Below are 19,446 nucleotides of genomic sequence, written 5' to 3' on the forward strand. Positions count from 1 at the left end.
ACATGTAAGTGGTATTTAAATCCATGAGGCTGGATGAGATCACTGAGAAAGTGAGTGGAGGAAGAAAAGAGACGAGGACTAGAACTGAATTTCAGGGCATGCTAATGTTAAGAGATCAGGGAGAAAAGAAGAACCAGCAGGTAAACCAAGAAGTCGAACTGTGGAAAGTGTTTCTTCATTATTAATAACTTTCTTTCTGAGGGCATTGGCATTGTATAGGCTCTAGTGACCTTAAATGGTTTTTTACTTTTTGTAGGATCCATCTGGACAGTTGCCATTTGCCCATTACTTGATCTAAATCTTAAACTCTTGCTTTTGTTCACTCACTCCTCTCCCTTGATGCCTGCATCACATACTTTTGAATATTCTTATTTGGTGGTATGACTTCATCTCAGTGTAAAATGCATTACTAAAAACTGTCAAAAGTAATTTGGGGATTCATGTGGTAAATAAAATGGGTGACCAAGTTGGTTAATATCGCCTTTGATCAAAAGTTAGGCATGGCCATACAGTAATATCACCAAGTTCACTTCATGGGTTACATGCAGAATCTAAAAGCAATTTCAGTAGATGTGTTCTAAAATGTTTTAAGCAATGACAACACTCCAGGAATAAATACATAGTTTCCAACAGGACTATTTTCAAGGCAAGCAATCATATATCATATACATATACAAGCTTTGATAAACTGATTAACAATGTTTCTTAAGATTTTATTAACAGTGTTTCTTAATATATTAATATATGTGTATAGATGCTTAAAGTTAATGAACATGAATATAGTTATAAATAATAACCAATTGAATCTCCAATTCCCAACCCTTAGAGTTTCTGAAATAACTATTCTCATTTAAACTGATTATCTCATGAAGAGTGAAGGATAATCATTTTAATGAATAAAAGGGTCTACAAAAGAACATTTTAAAATATTTGCCCAGATATTACAAAAATTCCTGACTGAGAACAATATTACAGATTTACAAACTAGCATCCTTGGATGTCTGGCTAATACTAAGTTTGTAACTGATACACTCCTAGAAAATTATAGAAACTATTTGTTCACTGAAGAGATATTTACTGAGTTCTAGTATGCTCTGAATACGCATCACGTTAAAAAGGGTTTGCCTCTTTTGATTCTTGCAAGAGCATCTTGACAGATTTATATGCATAAAGGACAGAGTCAGAACAGTGCCGCTGACGTTCTCCACACCGACGTCTCCTGGGGGATTATACCATGTGGAGGATACATTTTGACTAAAGGAAGATGCAAGGAGACATCAAGGCTCAGAGTTGGCTGAGAGACCCATTTTACTCTTTTCTGTGCCAGACTCCGAAAATTAATCACTTATCCTGTGACATAGTAAGCTCTACCTCTTTTATTTAATGACAATGCCCAATTGTCATCCTTACTTTTGACCTGACCCATTCTTGGGGAGGAAATGGGGTGTGATCAGAGAGAGGAGCTTTTACTTTTCCTTAGAGGCTAACTACAAATGTTGTCCTAGGTTCTGGGGATACAAAGATGGGATTTTGTCCTCAAAAAACTGAAATATACATAACAAATCAGCTACATTAAATGTTATGGTGGTGTAAACTCAAGGTACAGTGAGAATCTGGGTAGAAACCCTATGAATTCCTGGCTTCACAGAGAAGGTAGTGACAATACCCAAAGAGATGAGTTAATTATCCACCAAACTCAGCAGGATGAGATATAATTCTTGGGACCCAGTCATTTTCTTTTAGCACTTGATTCTCTAGCTATCCCTGCTTTGTTAGAACTTTTTCATTAGGTTTTTTTTTTTCTGACACTTCATTTTAAATAAAGTCTAATTTTTATTCTAGGCCTTTTTCTCTGAAATATTTTAGTCTTTAAGGATCACAATCATACTTGGACAAAAACATTGTAATTGGCTCATTGTTTCTCACTTAAACTTGGTCCCTGGACCTATTCCTCTCACTGATGTTGACATTAACTGCCTAAACTAGGCAAATAATTCCTAACTGTAAGTTTACATGTTTCTCGTTATACATAATGAACTTACAATGTTTTTCATGTGTTTCACTAGTATTGTCAGCTTCATATTCTCATATGATATGATCAACTGCACCTTAGGCTTCTCATCAGCAAACTTCTCACCTGGTAAAACAGTAGAATTTCAGTGAGTTAAACTGGAAGTGACTCATCATGGGATAAATCAAACATTTAAAGACTAACACAGGACCAATGAATAACAGGCAAATGAAACATTTCAGGAGGTTGGGCTGGGTAGGTATAAGGTGGGATTAGTCTCACCAACTCTTTCTTCTAACACTTCCTGTTTTGGTTTTGATTGATAGTATTATTTTCCCAATTATGTAAACTTGAAACCTTAGCATCATTTTTACTTCAATTTTCTCTTTAATGTTCACTGTAATGAATTAAGGAAACACTGGTGGCATAGTTGTTAAGTGCTACGGCTGCTAACCAAGAGGTCGGTAGTTCGAATCTGCCAGGTGCTCCTTAGAAATTCTATCGGGCAGGTCTACTCTGTCCTATAGCGTCACCATGAGTTGGAATCGACTCGACAGCAGTGGGTTTGGTTTTAGTTTAGAATGAATTAAAAGTATTAGATCATGAAGTCAAAAGTGTGGGTTTTAGAAGGCAGCCAGTTTAGGATTCTAGTCCCAGCACTGCTACTTATGAGTGTCATTGTGAGTAAGTCAATTGATATTTTGTATAATGGAGGTAATAACTAACTACTTTAGGATAGTTGAGATAACTGGTATAATTTTTCAATTCATCACATTGTAAGCTCTCAGTAAATGTTTGTAATTACTAACAGCCATTCTCCATCTATCTGTGTTCATCTCTTCCTTTCTATTCTACAGCACCAAGTTCAGATTCATATAAACTTTTTGCTTGAACTACTGGAACGTCCTCTTTGCCTTCCTCTGCAACCCACAACTATTAGGATGCAATTACAAAGATAATTTTGCTACAGCAACTTTTGTAAATTTACTCTTTTGATCAGAGTGTATTTCATAGATTTCCATTGCTTATGACGAAAAAGTCTACATTCCTCAGCTTTGTATTGTTGCTTCTTATTAATGTTTGTTTTATTTCTCACTATAATTCTATAGTGTTCAGTTCCATGTGTTCAGTTCTACAAGCACACTCTACTATAGTAAAACCTGCGAAAGCTGGAACCTGAAAGATTGAAACCTGCCAGAGGAGGAAAACACAAATATTTTCCACTAAAATGAGCAATAGAAAAGTGGTAAGACTGTCAAAGGCGGAAAACTTCCAGACCTGGAAAAACAAGACAGTCCCATCGAATTCTAACTCTCACAGGTTTCACCGTACTCCCCTGCTAGTCATTGCTAATATTATTCCCTTCATTTGAAATGATCTCTTTCTCACTTTTGGCTATTGAACTTTTAGCTTTAATTCAAGGCCCAATTAAAATGCAAAATAGTTTCTATGGTTACCTTCCTCTGAACTTCTCTAGCATTTATCACTTAATATTCACACGCTAATTATTATTTTACATTCCTCATTTTTGCCTAGTAGATTTAAATCTCCCTAAAGGTTTACTTTTTTTCCTATATCCCCATAGGATATGAGTCAGTTCTTGCTCCATAAAGTACCCACTAAACATTTATTTAATAACAAAAGTACCCTCAATTTTCGGTTTGAGTAATATGTGTCATCATAAAATGAGGACTTTAGTTTTTCAATTATAAATTTCTGATTTGTAGCCCAAGGATTAAGCATAATTTAGCTTTTCGAATGTTTCCCTTGATAATCTCCAGTTGTATATTTTCTGAGGGAATTTAGAGAGAAGAAATTTATTAATAATAAGAAATTTGGCAAAGTTATACTGTAGGCTTGTGGTGGCCCATATTTTTTTCTAATGATCAGTCATAATTCTTTAATCCTAACATTTGAAAATTAAACCTGAGCAGTACGTTTTCTTCCCCAAAACATTTTACGTGTTTATTAGTTTATACATTGCAAGTAGGTAACATTGATTAATTTTGTTTTTAATAATGTGAATTATTGATATTAGAAAGAGAGTTTCTCACAACTAAAATTGTAATTACATAAATATAATAAAAAACCTTCTGATTAAAATATCTTGATAAGAATGACTGGGAGATATTGTGAGTTAGAGATACTATGAAGTAATTTTGAGTGTAGTACTGCAATTCATAATAAAAAATTGTGGCCGAAGTTTTGGTATAATTGTGCTAAAAATGCTGGTGACTTTGTGATGCAAAATGAACATTATTTTTTAATTAAAAAGTGAAAGGATTATTAATTAGAAATTCAATGTGTCTAATCAAATGAGTTTTAATTCAAAGGTAGGAAATCAGTATAGATTTATGATTACCTAAATAATAACTGTAGAATTAAAGGGAGTTACTTGAATTAACTGAAGAGTATGTTCCACCCTAGACCTCGGATGTGCGATTAGTATTCATATTATCTATCAGAATCTGACCCTAACACTCCCCAGCACGTTTGTCCTTTTCAAAATGGGCAATTGAAAGCTTGACATAACTAACACCATGATGAACCTTTAAGTATTTTTTCCTCTGCCTGCCTTCTCCTTTCCTTATACCTTTGTTAATGACTTTGTTTTGATCTGATACTAACGACTGTTTTGTTCTGTCCAGCCACCTGTAACTTATGCCCCCCGCCCATGGAGATTAGAGCCCAGATGTCTGGCACGTATATCTTTAGACTAATAAAGAGTCTTTTGTAATTATCTTGTAATGAGTAACTCATCCAGCCATGCCATCTATGGGCTACAAAGACATTTCTAACCCTTGTAAACATCATATATAAACTTTAATGTAAAATTACCTTTCGGGACTCCACAAAGACAGCCGGCCGTGCTGTCTATCCGGTTTTCCATTGATGCCACCTCCTAAATAAACTTTTGCTCTCTCTCTGACTTGGGGTACGTTTCATTGGCTTGACTGCTCACGGACATGAACCCTGAACATGCCAAAGTTCAGAACCCAGTAAAATTCAGGCCTCTAGGAAGTCTTTATAGTGAATGTAGTAGTAGAGATACTTAATATTTTTTTAGAGCACTTCCTGTGTGCTAGACGTTGGCCTAAGAGCTTTATGTATATTTATTCACTAATTCCTCACAGCAAATCTATTGTTTGTATTATCTCTATTTACATATGAGGAAACTGAGGCTTAGAGAAGCCAAGCAACTTGGTCCTAGGTCATGCAGGCAATAAATGGTGTTGGATTAAATGATTTCCAAAGTCTATGCTCTTACACACCATGTTAAAAAGGGGCAAAAATGGGACCAACACTAAGGAATATGGTTTAAATGAAGAATCCAGAGTGGTAGAATTCTGAGAATAGCTTCACATGGACAAGAAGATGCTAGAGAATATTTCAATCCTCTACTTCAGGTTCATATGGGGACTTTGGCCATGAATAATCTACCATTTATAGTAATTCAAAGAACTTTTAAAAATATTAATGCTTCTAAGGATGATTGTGTTGAGATGCTTGAATGCACAGCACCGTAACAGCTAGTAAATTGCTTTTTATGCATAATGTAATTGGCATTAATAGCATTTTCAAAATTTAACTTTTTTAGTTGATTATATATTTACATGTTTCAAAAATGAAAAGATTATTTAAAAAGTACACAGTAAAAAGTCTTCCTTTCGTTCCTAGCACCTATCCATCTAGTTCCCCATTATTATTTTATTTTTTTAAAATTTTATTGTGCTTTAGTACCTTATCATTATTGTATTAGTTTCTACACATTCCTCTAGTTTTCTAAATATCTTTCCAGAGTTTCTCTATACCAGCAAACGTGAATAAGTACTCTTACCTTTCCCCCTTTGTACACAAAAGGCACAGAATATTTATTATGCTGCACACAGATCTTGGAGATATTTTCATATCAAAAATAGAGAATTTATTTTTTTAAAGTAGAGTTTCATAGTATTTCATTTTATAGATGTACCATACTTTATTTAAACAATTTCCTATTGATGATCAGGTGGATTGTTTCCAATCTTTCACAGAGAATACAAACTATGCTGCTATAAACAGCCTTGTACATGCCTCATTTTATACCTGTGCACAAATAGCATAAGTTTCTAACAGCAGAATTTCTGGTCACAGTACATTATCGACTTGATGGCAATGGGTTTAGGGCATTATCATTCGTAATTTTGACAGATGTTGCCAAAGTACCTTCCATAGAGATTGGGGCCATTTGTATTGCCACCAGCAGTGTATGAGACTGTCTGCTGTTTCCTAACCAAGATTGTCAATTAAGTTTTTGGATTTTTGCCAATCTCATGAAAAAAATGGTGTCAGTGTAATTTCAGCTTGTACTTCTCGTATGAGTGAGATTGAGTATCTTTTCAATTATTTAAGAGCCACTGTTTCCTCCTTTGTGGATTATCTTTTCATATTTATTCAATTTTCTATTGGGTTGTTTGTCTTTGGCTTACCAATTTCTAGAAGATGGTTATATATGAGGTACTCAGCCCTTTGTCTATAATGAGCTGAAAATATTTCACCCATTTTGACATTTATCTCTGCTTTTTTTTTTTTTTTGACTTTGCTATAGTGTTTTATGGAAACCCTGCTGGTGTAGTGGTTAAGTGCTACGGCTGCTAACCCAAGGGTTGGCAGTTTGAATCCGCCAGGCACTCCTTGGAAACTTTATGGGGCAGTTCTACTCTGTCTTATAGGGTCGCTATGAGTTGGAATCGACTCAACGGCACTGGTTTTTTTTGGTCTTATAGTGTTTTATGCCAGGAAGAATTTTTAATGGTTTCTGGATTTGAAGTCATAGCTAGAACAGATTATAAAGGCATTTTTTCATGTTTTCTTTGTCACATTTATGGTTTCATTAAATTTAAATCTTTAATTCATTTGGAAGTTATCCTGGTATATGGTGTAAGGAATGCTGTCCCAACAACACTTACTGAATTTTCCCACTGGTTTGGTTTTGACTAAATTCCGTAATGCATTTGGCTCTATTTATGAATATTCTATTTGGTTCCACTTATTCATGTACCAATACCTTACTATTTTAATTACTGAGGTTTTTAAATATGGTAGGGTTAGTCTTCCTTCATTACTTTGTTTTGGCTAAATTTTCCTGGCTTATCTTTCCTTTGCTCATTTTTCTCTACAAACTGTAGAATAGCTTATCTAGTTAAAAAATAAATGTTAGTTAAAAAAATTATCTTACATTTCAAAATAAAATTAGAGATGTCTGACAACTTAAAATATTCAATCATCTTATCCAAGAAAATATGTCCTTCTATTTGTTCAAGTCTTCTTTAAAATCCCTCAGTAGTGTTTTAAAGTTTCCTTCACTTGGTTTTGCAAATTTTCTGCTAGATTTATTCCTAGATCTTTTCCTTTTTGTTGGTATTGTAAATGAGATCTTTTCTTCTACTATACGTTCTGACTAGTTGTTATTTGTATGGATAAGTGTAATAGATACCTATGCATCAATTTGCACCTGAAACTTTCTTATCATTTGTTATAGATTTTTGGTTGATTCCCAGTTTTCTAAGTATACAATCATATTACTTGAAACAGACTTTCTACTTGCCAAGATTTATGCTTCTAATTTTTTTCTATTACATCTAGTCATTTAATAAATATTTGTTGAGCATCTATTTTTGATAAGGCACTGTTCCAGGCTCTTGAAACAGACAAAAATTCCTCTCGTGGAACTTATATAGTACAAAGGGGAGACATAAAAAAAAAGCAATAAGGATAATAAATGAGTAAAACTTATAATATGCTAAATGTAATAAATGATAGGGAAAACAAAATAAAATAAACAAAAACCAAAAGCTGAACAAAAACCAAACAAACAAAATAATACTCTAGAGCAGAGTAAGAACATTGGGAGCTATCAGGATAAAGGGCAGGTTGCCATTTCAGATGGGATGATCAGGATAGTTCTTGCTGAGGTGAGTTTTGACCAAAAACCCAAAGGAGGTAAAGGAGTGAGTCATATGTTGGATAATATTTTCAGCACAATGTAATCATGATGATCACGGGCATCCTGCTTTATTTTACATTTTGTATATTTTAGTGGGGAACACTTCTCCAGTGTTTTCCTGTCATGCTTGATGTTCACTTTGGAACTGAGACAGATCTCATGTTAAGACATTATCCATTTATTTGTTTTTGAGTGTTTTATCAAGAAATTTTGTTGAATTTTATCGAATGTCTTTTCAGGGTCTATAGACACGATCATGTGATTTTTCTCGTCAAACCTTTTAGTATAATATGTATTGTAGATATTATGTATATTACTAATATGGAAACATTGTTGCATTTCTGGTCATAGTGAATGATATTTCTTTGGAGTATTGCTGTATTATTTTGGCTAATATTTTGAATTTTCCATTGATAATCATAAGTGGATTGGTTTGTGGTTTCTTTTTTGCAATCTTTTTAATCCTTGAAACTATTGGTATAAATATTTCATGTGCTTCATAAAAATAATATGAAAAAAGTTCTGTAGAATTGTTTCAATGACAATGAGATTACGTGATTTTTGAAGGTTTGGTAGAATTTCTCTGGAAATCGTTTTGAACTTAATACTTTTTCAAGGTTGCTTTTTTCTATTGATTTTATCAAACAATATGTTTAGAACCATCTTTTCAGGGGTTGGTAAATTTATTTTCCTAGGAAACTGTCAAGTTCTGAGAGGCTTACAAATTTATCATAGAGTTGAATACAATAGTCTCTTATTATTCTTACTATTCTTTAATTTCATCTGTTTCTATGGTTATTTCTTGCTATTGCTTTTGTATTTTGCTTATTTGCATTTTCCCCTACGCATTTGCTTAGGTTAAAAAAGTGGCTTATTTGGAAACCCTGGTGGTGGCGTAGTGGCTAAGTGCTCGGCTGCTAACCAAAGGGTAGGCAGTTCGAATCTGCCAGATGCTCCTTGGAAACTCTATTGGGGCAGTTCTACTCTGTCCTATAGGGTTGCTATGAGTCATAATTGACTCGACAGCAATGGGTTTGGTTTGGTTTAGTGGCTTATTTATTTTATTGTTTACTATTTAAAGAAAAACACTTCTGAATTTGTTTATTGGTCTACTATTTTCTGCGTTCTAACTCATTAATTTCTACTTCTATATTTATTCAGTTTTTTCTTTCTGTGTTCCTTTGGTTTGTTTTGTGGTTCTTATTCTAATCATTCCATTGCTTTTTTTTCTCATAGCTTCTGATATATATTTCATTATTTCTGTTCTTTAGAAATTTTGCAATTTTGGTTTGTAGTTCCTTTTTGACCCAAGAGTTGTTTAAAAGTGATTTTTAAAAAGATCAAACTTAAGGGTGCTTTAGTTTTCTAAGTTTTTAAATAAATTTTCATTTGATTGCATCATGATCACAGAATATTGTTTACACTAGTTCTACCTTTTAAAAACTATTAAAGCTTTCTTTGTAGCCTCATATATAATCTGTTTTCATGAATGCTCCATGGACAGTTGAAGAGAAAGTATATTTTTTATATTCAGGATAAAGAGTTTGACATTAATTAATCAATTTTGCCTTATTAATTTTGTTATTTAGTTTTTCTATGACCCTAATTATTTCTTCTACTTGCTCTGTTATAGATTGTTTCATGTATTTCTTTTTGTATGTCTTATAATTTCTGCTTTACATATGTTATTGCCATGTTACTTGGTATGTAGTCATAATTGCTCAGATCTTCATTGGGATACACTCATTACTTTTTAAGGTTCTGCTCCTTGTTTGTTCTCGTTAGTTGCCATCGAGTCAATTTCCACTAGTGACTACCCCATGTGTGCAGAGTAGAACTGCTCCACAGGGTTTTCAGAGATGTGACCTTTCGCGAGCAGATCACCAGGTCTTACTTTCAAGGTGCTTCTTCTTGGTGGGATTGAACTGCCAACCTTTTAGTTAGTAGTCCAGTACTTAACCATTTGTGCCGTCCAGAGATTCCACCCCTTGTTTAATTTAGTGCTTTTTGGCATAAGTTCCACATTCTCTTTATTGAGATTATGGCTTCTAATTTCTTTGTCTTTGCACTTGCTTAATTTACCTATGGTGGTGCAAAGGCTAAGCGCTCAGCTGCCAATCAAAATGTTGGCAGTTTGAACCTACTTAGCAGCTCTGCAGGAGAAAGGCTTGGCAATCTGCTTCTGTAAAAGTTTAGAAAATGCTATGGTTGAGTTCTTCTGTGTCACATGGGGTCTCTATGAGTCCAACTCAATGGCACCTAATAACAACAATATACTAATGTTTATCCTTTAACTTTCAATCTTTCTAAATCTCTTCATTTTAGGTGTGTTTTCAAACATAGTATAGAGCTATGGTTTGACCATTTATTCCAAATGAGATTTTTTTTTTCTGAAGAGATGAGTTAAGCCCATTTACATTTGTTGATGGAACAGATACGTTTCCTCTTAGTTTTGTCTTATTATTTTGTTATATGTTTTGCTTATATGGTTTTAAGAAAGTCTCGAAACAACTAAGCAAGTTTTTAAAATTTTATGTACTTATTAATACTTAGGGAAGCTATAATTTTTGTTCTAGTGGTTACCTTTATTTAATAAATTTAGAGTTTAATTTTTGACAGTATTTTTTCCTAGTAGAACCAAAGATAGTGTGCATCATATTTCACACTCTACTGTAGTTTAGTACCCAATTATATGCAACGTTGTGATCTTTCTTGGTGCTTCCCTAACACTGTATTAATTATACTCAGTTTTTTTTTAACTTGATCTGTTAGATTTCACTGATATCCTTCGACATCCAGCTATTAGAGATGTGGCGATTGAAGAAATGCCTGTACCTCTCATCTTCTTTCCATCTTTTCCTTCCCAGCTTAGTCACAAGTAAATGTCTACAATAATTTTATAATTAAAAAGAAAGAATTCTATATTAAAATATAGGAAAATGTAGAGCATGTTAAAGCTTTCAGCTGAAACTTTGAAAAGCAAGTTAATATAAGTATTTATTTCTAAAGAGTCCAACCCTCCCCCTTTTACTCTTCCATATCATTAAAACCTAAGTGTGAAACATGGGTACCCTATTTCAATCTATACTAAATAATCTGAGATCTGCCAGAGCAAGTAGCTAGAACATTTAACTGGCGAGACCCTGCCATGCAGACCTTATTGTTTCAAGTCCTCTTTTGTATTAACATATCAAATTAGAAATAGTGACGTGAGGTAATGATGGAAAACTTGTGTTTGCAATCATTTGTAATTATCAATGGAGTTGAAACATGCTTATTCAGTCTCATCCTATTAAACCTGATGATAGTTCTTTTTGATCATGTTCTGTTCCATTACCTATAGTATTATTTCTATTCCTAAATCTATCTTTTGTGTATCTGAGCAATTAAAAATATTTTTCTCTATTAGTAACTATACACACTTGTGTGCAGTGGTGGTGAATAGCTAATTTTGGGGGGCAGGAGAGGTATCATGAGGTATGGGAGCTATGTTAATATCTGGGGAGTACCTGTTACCCAATGCTGTTGAGTCAATTCTGACTCATAGTGGCCCTATAGGACAGAGTAAAACTGCTCCATAGAGTTTCCAAGGAGTGGTTGTGGATTCAAACTGCTGACCTTTTGGTTAGCAGTAAGCTCTTAACCACTGTGGCACCCGGGCTCCATCTGGGGAGTAGAAAGACTTACATCAAGAGGGGGTTACGGAATAGACACTTAACATAAAATCCATAAGCTCTCTTGTCAGTGCCTTGGTTGATTCTGTCCATGATACTTAATGAGATAGTAAAAAAAAAATATATATATATATATATAGTAGATGCTTCAACAAAATTCTCATAGTTGGGAAGCCTTGAGTTCTTGTGCCAGGACATTTTCACATGAAGTAATGATGTGGGTGGAGTAGCATGATCTTGGTTTCTTCTCTCTTGTTGTTTTTTAAAAAATGACAAGCTACCATAGTAGATAATATCAATGTGTCTTCCATACTTCTTTCTATCATCAATTATTTATTCAGTAATAATTTATAAGCATCTAGAATAGTACTGACACTGTGGTAGGCCCTGGGGATACAATGGTGAGCCACACAGACCTGAATTATATCCTCATGGATTTCTGGTCTACACATCAGCATACAAGTAAGGAGAGAGATGACTGGGTGGACACTTAAAAAAGATAAACTCTTCTACTGTTCTACTAGGGAGCTCTGGTGGCACAGTGATTATGAGCTTGGCTGCTAACCAAAAGGTCAGCAGTTCGAATCCACCAGCTGCTCCTTGGAAACCCTGTGGGGCAGTCCTAGTCTGTCCTATAGGTTTGCTATAGAATCGCTATAAATCGGAATCGACTCAATGGCAATGGGTTGGGTTGGGTTTGGTTCTACTAAGGCGTGTTCCCTCAGTGGCTAAAGACAAAGGAGTATTAGTATCTCCCAGATCTGGGGTTGCCACTTGTTACTAATCTTCATAAGTCACGTGCCAAGATACATTGGTATTCATTATCCATCTTCTTAATTTATTAGTAGAAGGACAGTATAGTGGTAAAATCTGGAATTTTTTCTTAGGATAATCCTGCATAAACCAATATTTAAATACATTCTTAAATTATTTTATCTTGTGATCATTTAAAAATGTAAGCTCAAATCATCAACTGGCAAGAAAATGCTTAAAAAGAAATATTGTGCTTCTTCCTTAGAATCATCTGATGCTTTTTGACAAAAGTATTAAGAATTCAGAAGTATGAAAGAGGAAATAATTTCAAGGACACAGGAAGGAACAACTTTCTGCTAATCCATGTTTGTTGTACTGACTTACATGTTCTATTTCCAAGAATTGCTCCGTTGTTTCAAAATAGGCTATATTTTGTATGCAGCCCATTGGCTAAAAACATTGAAAATCAAATCTTTTGTCCATTATCGTTGCTAAAACAAATGTTGAGTATTGTGTGATGTGTTAAGAAATAAGGAAACCAGGAAAAAAAAAAGAAATTCTCAAGCAACCATTTTAGTTTTTGCAATAATACTCCAAGATTTTTTTGTGTGCATATGCATTTATACGATTTACAAAGAAATAATAGTATCAGCAAAATTAAAAATTTGACAGTGATCCACTGTTGAATTTTCTCGAGGGACTTTAATGACAGACAGAAGTAAACCTAGTACTCTCCCCTACCCCTTTATTTTAAAGTCTGACATCTCTAGAATCCTGCAAATTATCAGTATCATTATTTTATTTTATATTGCGGTCATCATCCTTTTTTAGCTAAAAAAAAAAAAGTGCTATAAAATGTAAGAAATTTCCTTCTTTATCTAATATTGTTTGTGGTTTGGCTATATAAAGAAAACATCAAAAGAGCAGTATCACACATGAGTAAGTGTAGGGGAAGGAGTGATATACAAACCTCATAATAGGCATCTGTGAGGATGGGGCAATGCAGAGTGGAGAAGCTGGTAGTAGATTTAAAGTCACTTTCAGTCTAAGGGGGAGCCATGGTGGAACAGTGGTTAAGAGCTCAGCTGCTATTCAAAAGGCTGGCAGTTCAAATCTGCCAACTGCTCCTTGAAAACCCTACGGGCCAGTTCTACTCTGTCCTATAGGGTCAGTATGAGTTGGAACTGACTCAACAGAAAGGGGTTTGTTTTTTTTGGGTTCAGTCTAAGGGAAGAAGCAAAGAAGACACAAATATAAATATATAACTTAAAGAAAAATCACGTTATACAACCTGATCTGGCTGTTTAGAGTTATACATCTAAGGGGTAACTAGGCTCTCAGGTCAGAGCAGGGATGATAGGCTGATGGGTCTAATTTTTAAAGGTAGAGATTCAGAAGGCGTATGCAGATACAAGCTGCAAGTTGCAAACAACAACAACAAAAAAGGGGGCAGGGATGAGATTTGGCATTATGTGTTTTCAAATCTTGGATGAGATAAATATCAGTGTCAGTTATCCACAGGCCACTGCTTGGAACACAATTCTATTATAAATATTTAAAATTAATAGAACCTTCAAAAAGAGTCTGCCCATCTCGGAGAGATGATAGAAAAGTTAATTAGAATTAATATACGTTTGGCAGAGAATAGGGAGGATAATTGTACTGTAATGGCTTTGGAGTCTGGTAAGAAGAAAAGATTTTGTGAAGGACGTGGAGTAATTGTGCTCAAAAAGAGAGAAACTGCTAGAAAATTCATGATTATTATTATTGTGTATATTAATTTTGTTGTTTTCTAGGATGCGGAGTAAGGTGCAAAACTTACCTATAGGGAAAAATAGGAACTCTGTTTCTGACATGCAATTCCATTTCAATGCACAATGAATTCAAAGAGGTTAATTGTGTGACATGAGAAGTTACTATCATTGGACAAACAGATCTGGGTTTAATTTAACTTGAAACACATATTCTAAGGGGTTAAAAAGCTTTGGAAATGGTAGAAAATACTCTTAAAGTCTTACTCTCCAAAAGAGAACTTAATTTGAAAATTGAAAAAAAAAATTATGGTTGAGATTTTTATTTTTAACACAATTCTATTGAAAGTCAATAATTCCAATCGTAATGATGGAGCTTTTACTTGCCTAGGCTGACAAGTGATGATTCTTCAATTGTTTGTTGCACAGGCTCAGCAAGGAAAAAACTAAGTACGCAGTCACTCTGGAAAACAAAATATAATATTTCACAATACCTTATGCTTATTTATTATTCTGATTCACTATTATATGGAAACATTGCCTATACCAAACCAAAACCAAACCCAGTATGGTTGAGTTGACTCCGACTCATAGTGACCCTGTAGGACAGAGTAGAACTGCCCCATAGAGTTTCCAAAGAGTGCCTGGCGGAATCGAACTGCCAACCCTTTGGTTAGCAGCCGTAGCACTTAACCACTATGCCACCAGGGTTTCCACATTGCCTATATAAATAGATTATCATTTACTTATGGATGAATAGAGAAAATATTAGCAAGTTTATTAAGTCAGTGCTATAATTTTATCCTTAGTTAAAATTGTTTATGAGGATGATGGTCTGATTACATTTCTTCAAGAAGCTCAGGTGAGTTCTGCTCTTGGCATTCACCATAAATATTTCCATTCTTGAACTTTACAATTATGCATGAATCATACACCTCTCTTTTCTAGATAAGGTGTACCCTTAGGCAAGGCTTTCCCAGAAAAATTGCTCTTAGTAGCACGTGAATCCTTACTTAAAACTGAAAACCAAACCCACTGCCATTGAGTTGATTTCGACTCATAGTGACCCTATACGACAGAGCAGAACTGCCCCATAGGGTTTCCAAGGAATGGTTGGTGGATTCGAATTGCCAACCTTTTGGTTAACAACTGAATGCTTAACCACTGCATCACCAGCGCTCTGGATGCTTCCTTAGTACGCACCAATTACTTCTCAAGGTTTAATTCTGCAAATGCTCATCTAGTACCAATTATAACCACCACATTGAGAAATGTTAGGGAATATTTAGAGAGAGAAAGATGCACAGGGTAATCCCTCTCTTTAGAATACAATTTAGTGAAGAAGACAGACTATATTAAATGCTTTAACAGAAGTTGTAGTTATATATAATTTTAGTACAGAGAAGCGAGTGTGCACCTCTTTTGGAATGATCCAACCCAAATTGACTTTTAACCTGGGCTCCAAATGAATGGGCTGGTGAATCTGAGAATAGCTTTTCCTTAGTGATGCTGGCACACGTTTTGCTTTAAGCCATTATATAATCAAAGCACCCTTCACCAAGAGACCATTATTATCTGAACAGCACCACTGAATAATTGATTATTTTCTCTGATTATTATAGGCTTGATGCATAGTAGCTGTCAACAGTGTCTGACAGTGCCCCCAGTCAGCCTTCTCTCTCATTCTGTTCCAGTGGAAACCTCCCCCAGGAACCTTAAACTTCCAACTCTGGCTCTCTTTTTGCCAATGACTTTGGCTCCTACTTCAGAAACAATAAAAGGCAGATGGAAATTCCTAAACTTCCTGCCACAAATTCTACAGACTCAAAACCATCTTTCTCTTTCCTTCCTGTTACAATGGAAGAAGCATCTTTCTTCCCGTCCAATACCGACCCTTTTATCTGTGTCCTGGATCTTTTTCCTTCCTTCTCAGGAACCTTGTAGAATATTCCCATCAATACTTTAGCATCTTCGCTCTCCCTCTGTATGTCCCTTTCTCATAAGCATAAAATATGACCAATTCTCTCCCTTTTGAAAACTAGGAAACATATTGAATCAAATCACACAAAGTGTGTTGTGAGTTGTGTGGAGTTGATTCTGACTCATGGCAACCCCATGTGTCAGAGTAGAACTGCTCCATATGGTTTTCAAGCTGTGAATTTCAGAAGCAGATCACCAGGCCTGTCTTCCAAGGCATATCTGGATGAGTTTAAGCTGCCAACCTTTCAGCTAGTAGTTGAGTTTTGAACAATTTGTGGCACCCCGGGACTACATACAAAGTATGCTCACACATAAATAATATCTTGTTACTAGTGCCCGTTCCAAATTCTGTGTTATCTTTCTCCTTCCCGACACAACCAAATTTATGAGAAAAGTTGTCTGCACTCCACTTCCACTTCTCTAACTTCTACTCAATTTACGATCTACTGTATTCAAGTTTCCGTCACTAATCGTCCTCTGAAAATGCTCTTACCATAAACTCGAACATGCACGTCTCTCTCTCTCTGTTTCTTAAGCTCTCTCTCTCTCTTTTTCCAAATCCAGAGGGGATTTTCTTGGTCCTTCTGTAGCCACTTCATCCTTAGTGAAAGGCTTTCTTTCTTTCTTTCTTCTTTTTTTTTTTTTAATGATACTAACCTCTCTTAATGTTTCTTCAATTTGTCTTTCTCTCCTTAAATTTTTCCAGGCTTCTTTTCCTTACAGTTTAAGTTCTAGTATTCCTTACTTTGAGGCCCACTTCTCTCATCATTCTAACATATTCTTTTGGGTAATACTACCCCTTCCTGTGGCTTCTGTGATAATGCACAAATCTAAACCTTTAGCCCATATTTGTCTCCTGAGCCTTAGCCCTCTATGTCAAAATACCTATTTAATGGCTCCCTAGGCTGACTGTCCTAAAGACAATTCAAACCCCAAAGTGCACTACTAAATGGATTTTCTTTCCCTTCCATTTGCTGCGTCTCCTGTTTCCAGGCTCAAAATAGTATCTTCTTGGACCTTCCATTCTCTGTTACCCACACATAAAATTAATTGCTAAATCCTATGAATTCACCTCCTAAATATCCCACCTACTCATTTCTTCCTTCCTACTCTATCTTATTTTTAGTTCCTCAAATGTGCCATGCTCTCTCACCTCCTAGTTTTTCCACATGCTTCTTTCTTCATCTTTCCTGCCTCTATCCACCCATTTGCACAAGGCTTATCATGTGGTATCTTCTCTACTCTTCCTAGTCTACCCAATGACATACCAAGAGCAGAGACTATATTTTACTCACTCAGGCCTAATACGGTATCTCTGCTCAATAAATTCTTCTTAACAGACACACACTAAGATTTGTCTTCAGACACAGGATATGTTGGCTTTCTAATACAAATATTCTTATCTATGTAGCAGTTTTATGCATCATTGTAAATTAGTCAATTAGAAATTGTTATTGTTACATATTGATCTTTTATTCGTTTGTTTAATAGGAGTCTAACCTCAAGAAACCTGGGTGGAATTCCCAGTCAATGCACTTCATGCACAGCCACCACCCATCCATCAGCAGAGGCTTGCATGTTGCTGTGATATGGAACAGTTTATAGCAGTTTGTAGACTGAGACAGACTAGGAAGAAGGGCCTGCCAATCTACTTCTGAAAACCAGCCAATGGAAACACTATATGGATCACAATGGTCCAGTCTGCAACTGCACAGGGGATGGTGCAGGACCTGGCTGTGTTTCATTCCGTTATACATGGGGTCACCATGAGTTGAAGGCCTACTTGATGTCAGCTAACAACAACAACTACCCTCAAGAAATGGATCCATATTCAGGGTGCTGACCAAGTCTTTTTTTTTTTTTTTTTAAAGCTTAAAGTCGAACCTGACAGTGCAGAAATTGTTGAAGAAAATTTGACCTTCTTCAGCCTTTTGACAAGTAGTCAATTATCCTCCCTGGGCAACATTTTGACCTCACCATCCAATGGTTATTAAACTTCAACAGTAGGCAGAGCACAGCACAACCAAAGTAAAAACGTGTTTGAGCACATACGGATGGGTATAGATACAATTAAAGAGAATGTTGACAAATTGTGATAAGTGCGACTAATGTCAATTAACAATTTGTGTGGAAATTGTCAAATGGGAACCTAATTTGCTGTGTAAACTTTCACCCAAAACCCAATTAAAAAAAAAAAAAATAGTAGGCAGAATATCATCCCAATTAGTGTCTGATACGTCACTACTACCTAATCATTCCCTTATGTTTACACTGTCATTTTCTTGAAGTCCTCATTTATACTTCTGGGTATGAGTGACATACTAAATACCAATTCCTTACTGTAACAAGATTGTTTTCATTTTTGAGGAGAAATATGTTCCAGTTTCAGTGGAGGGAGAAATCAATAAACGTGAAGGCGAAAATACAAAAAAGTAATATTGCTGGACCACAGAATAATTGATTTTTAAAAAAATTTCCAGTCTTGGCTTTATTATGTGTATGTATCCCACATCACTTATTAGCATGTCACACCCCTGGGTAGTTTGGAGAATTATAGAAATGTTAGTGCTACAATTGCTCTCACTGATAACCTGTCCAGGTGTTCTCAACTGGGTTTATAGTACCTCCAAGCAGTGTGACTACATTTAGTTGTGTATGTTGTACACTGCACAACTCTAGGGACAACATCTTTACATGAACTGTGTTTTATAACCATACATAATGGGGCTCCCATATGTAGCGTTGCCAGATACAGCAAATAAAAACGCAGGACATTCCTACAATATCTGGGACAATACAGCTATTTCTCACTTATCAACTATCTCATTATCTGACGTTTTGCATTTATGACAATAGTAAAAAATCTACTATATGACTATTTTGCACACTGATGACATGTCTGGCAGTAACAAATGCTGAGGCATGAGGCAAGAGTAACGCTGACTCTCATGGTTAAGGTTATGTGTCAACTTGACTGGGCTGTGATTCTCAGTGGTTTAGCACGTCTGTAAGGATGTAATTTGGCAGTTATATAATGATGTAATCTGGCAGTTATGTACTGTAGTCATCCTCCATTTTGTGATCTGATGTGGTCATCCTCTGTTTTTGTAGAATACCAATTTTCACATAATGATTTGGCCTTTGAAGCTAACCATGTTGCTAAGTGAGGAGCAGGTACAATTATTTGTTGTTTATCTAAAATTCAAATTAAACTGAGTGACCTGTATTTTATCTACCAATCCTGCCCATATGGAGTGTTTGGAAAACATGTGGAAATTCTTTTAGTTGTCT

The 19,446-nt window shown here is 35.2% G+C and overlaps 1 protein-coding gene across 2 annotated transcripts in view; it reads right to left on the reverse strand.

Annotated features, from left to right (window-relative positions):
- The window catches only part of PIK3C2G (phosphatidylinositol-4-phosphate 3-kinase catalytic subunit type 2 gamma), a 389,187-nt gene that overhangs the window by 29,680 nt on the left and 340,061 nt on the right, over positions 1–19,446 (reverse strand). For both annotated transcript variants that reach the window (XM_064284537.1, XM_064284535.1), the window contains 2 exons: positions 14,563–14,638; positions 2,043–2,137 (listed from right to left, as the gene is read on the reverse strand). In XM_064284537.1, coding sequence (XP_064140607.1) covers positions 2,043–2,137; positions 14,563–14,638 — 171 coding nt within the window. The remainder of the gene's footprint in view (positions 1–2,042; positions 2,138–14,562; positions 14,639–19,446) is intronic.

This window comes from Loxodonta africana, chromosome 4, assembly GCF_030014295.1.
Source record: "Loxodonta africana isolate mLoxAfr1 chromosome 4, mLoxAfr1.hap2, whole genome shotgun sequence".
Lineage (NCBI taxonomy): Eukaryota > Metazoa > Chordata > Mammalia > Proboscidea > Elephantidae > Loxodonta > Loxodonta africana.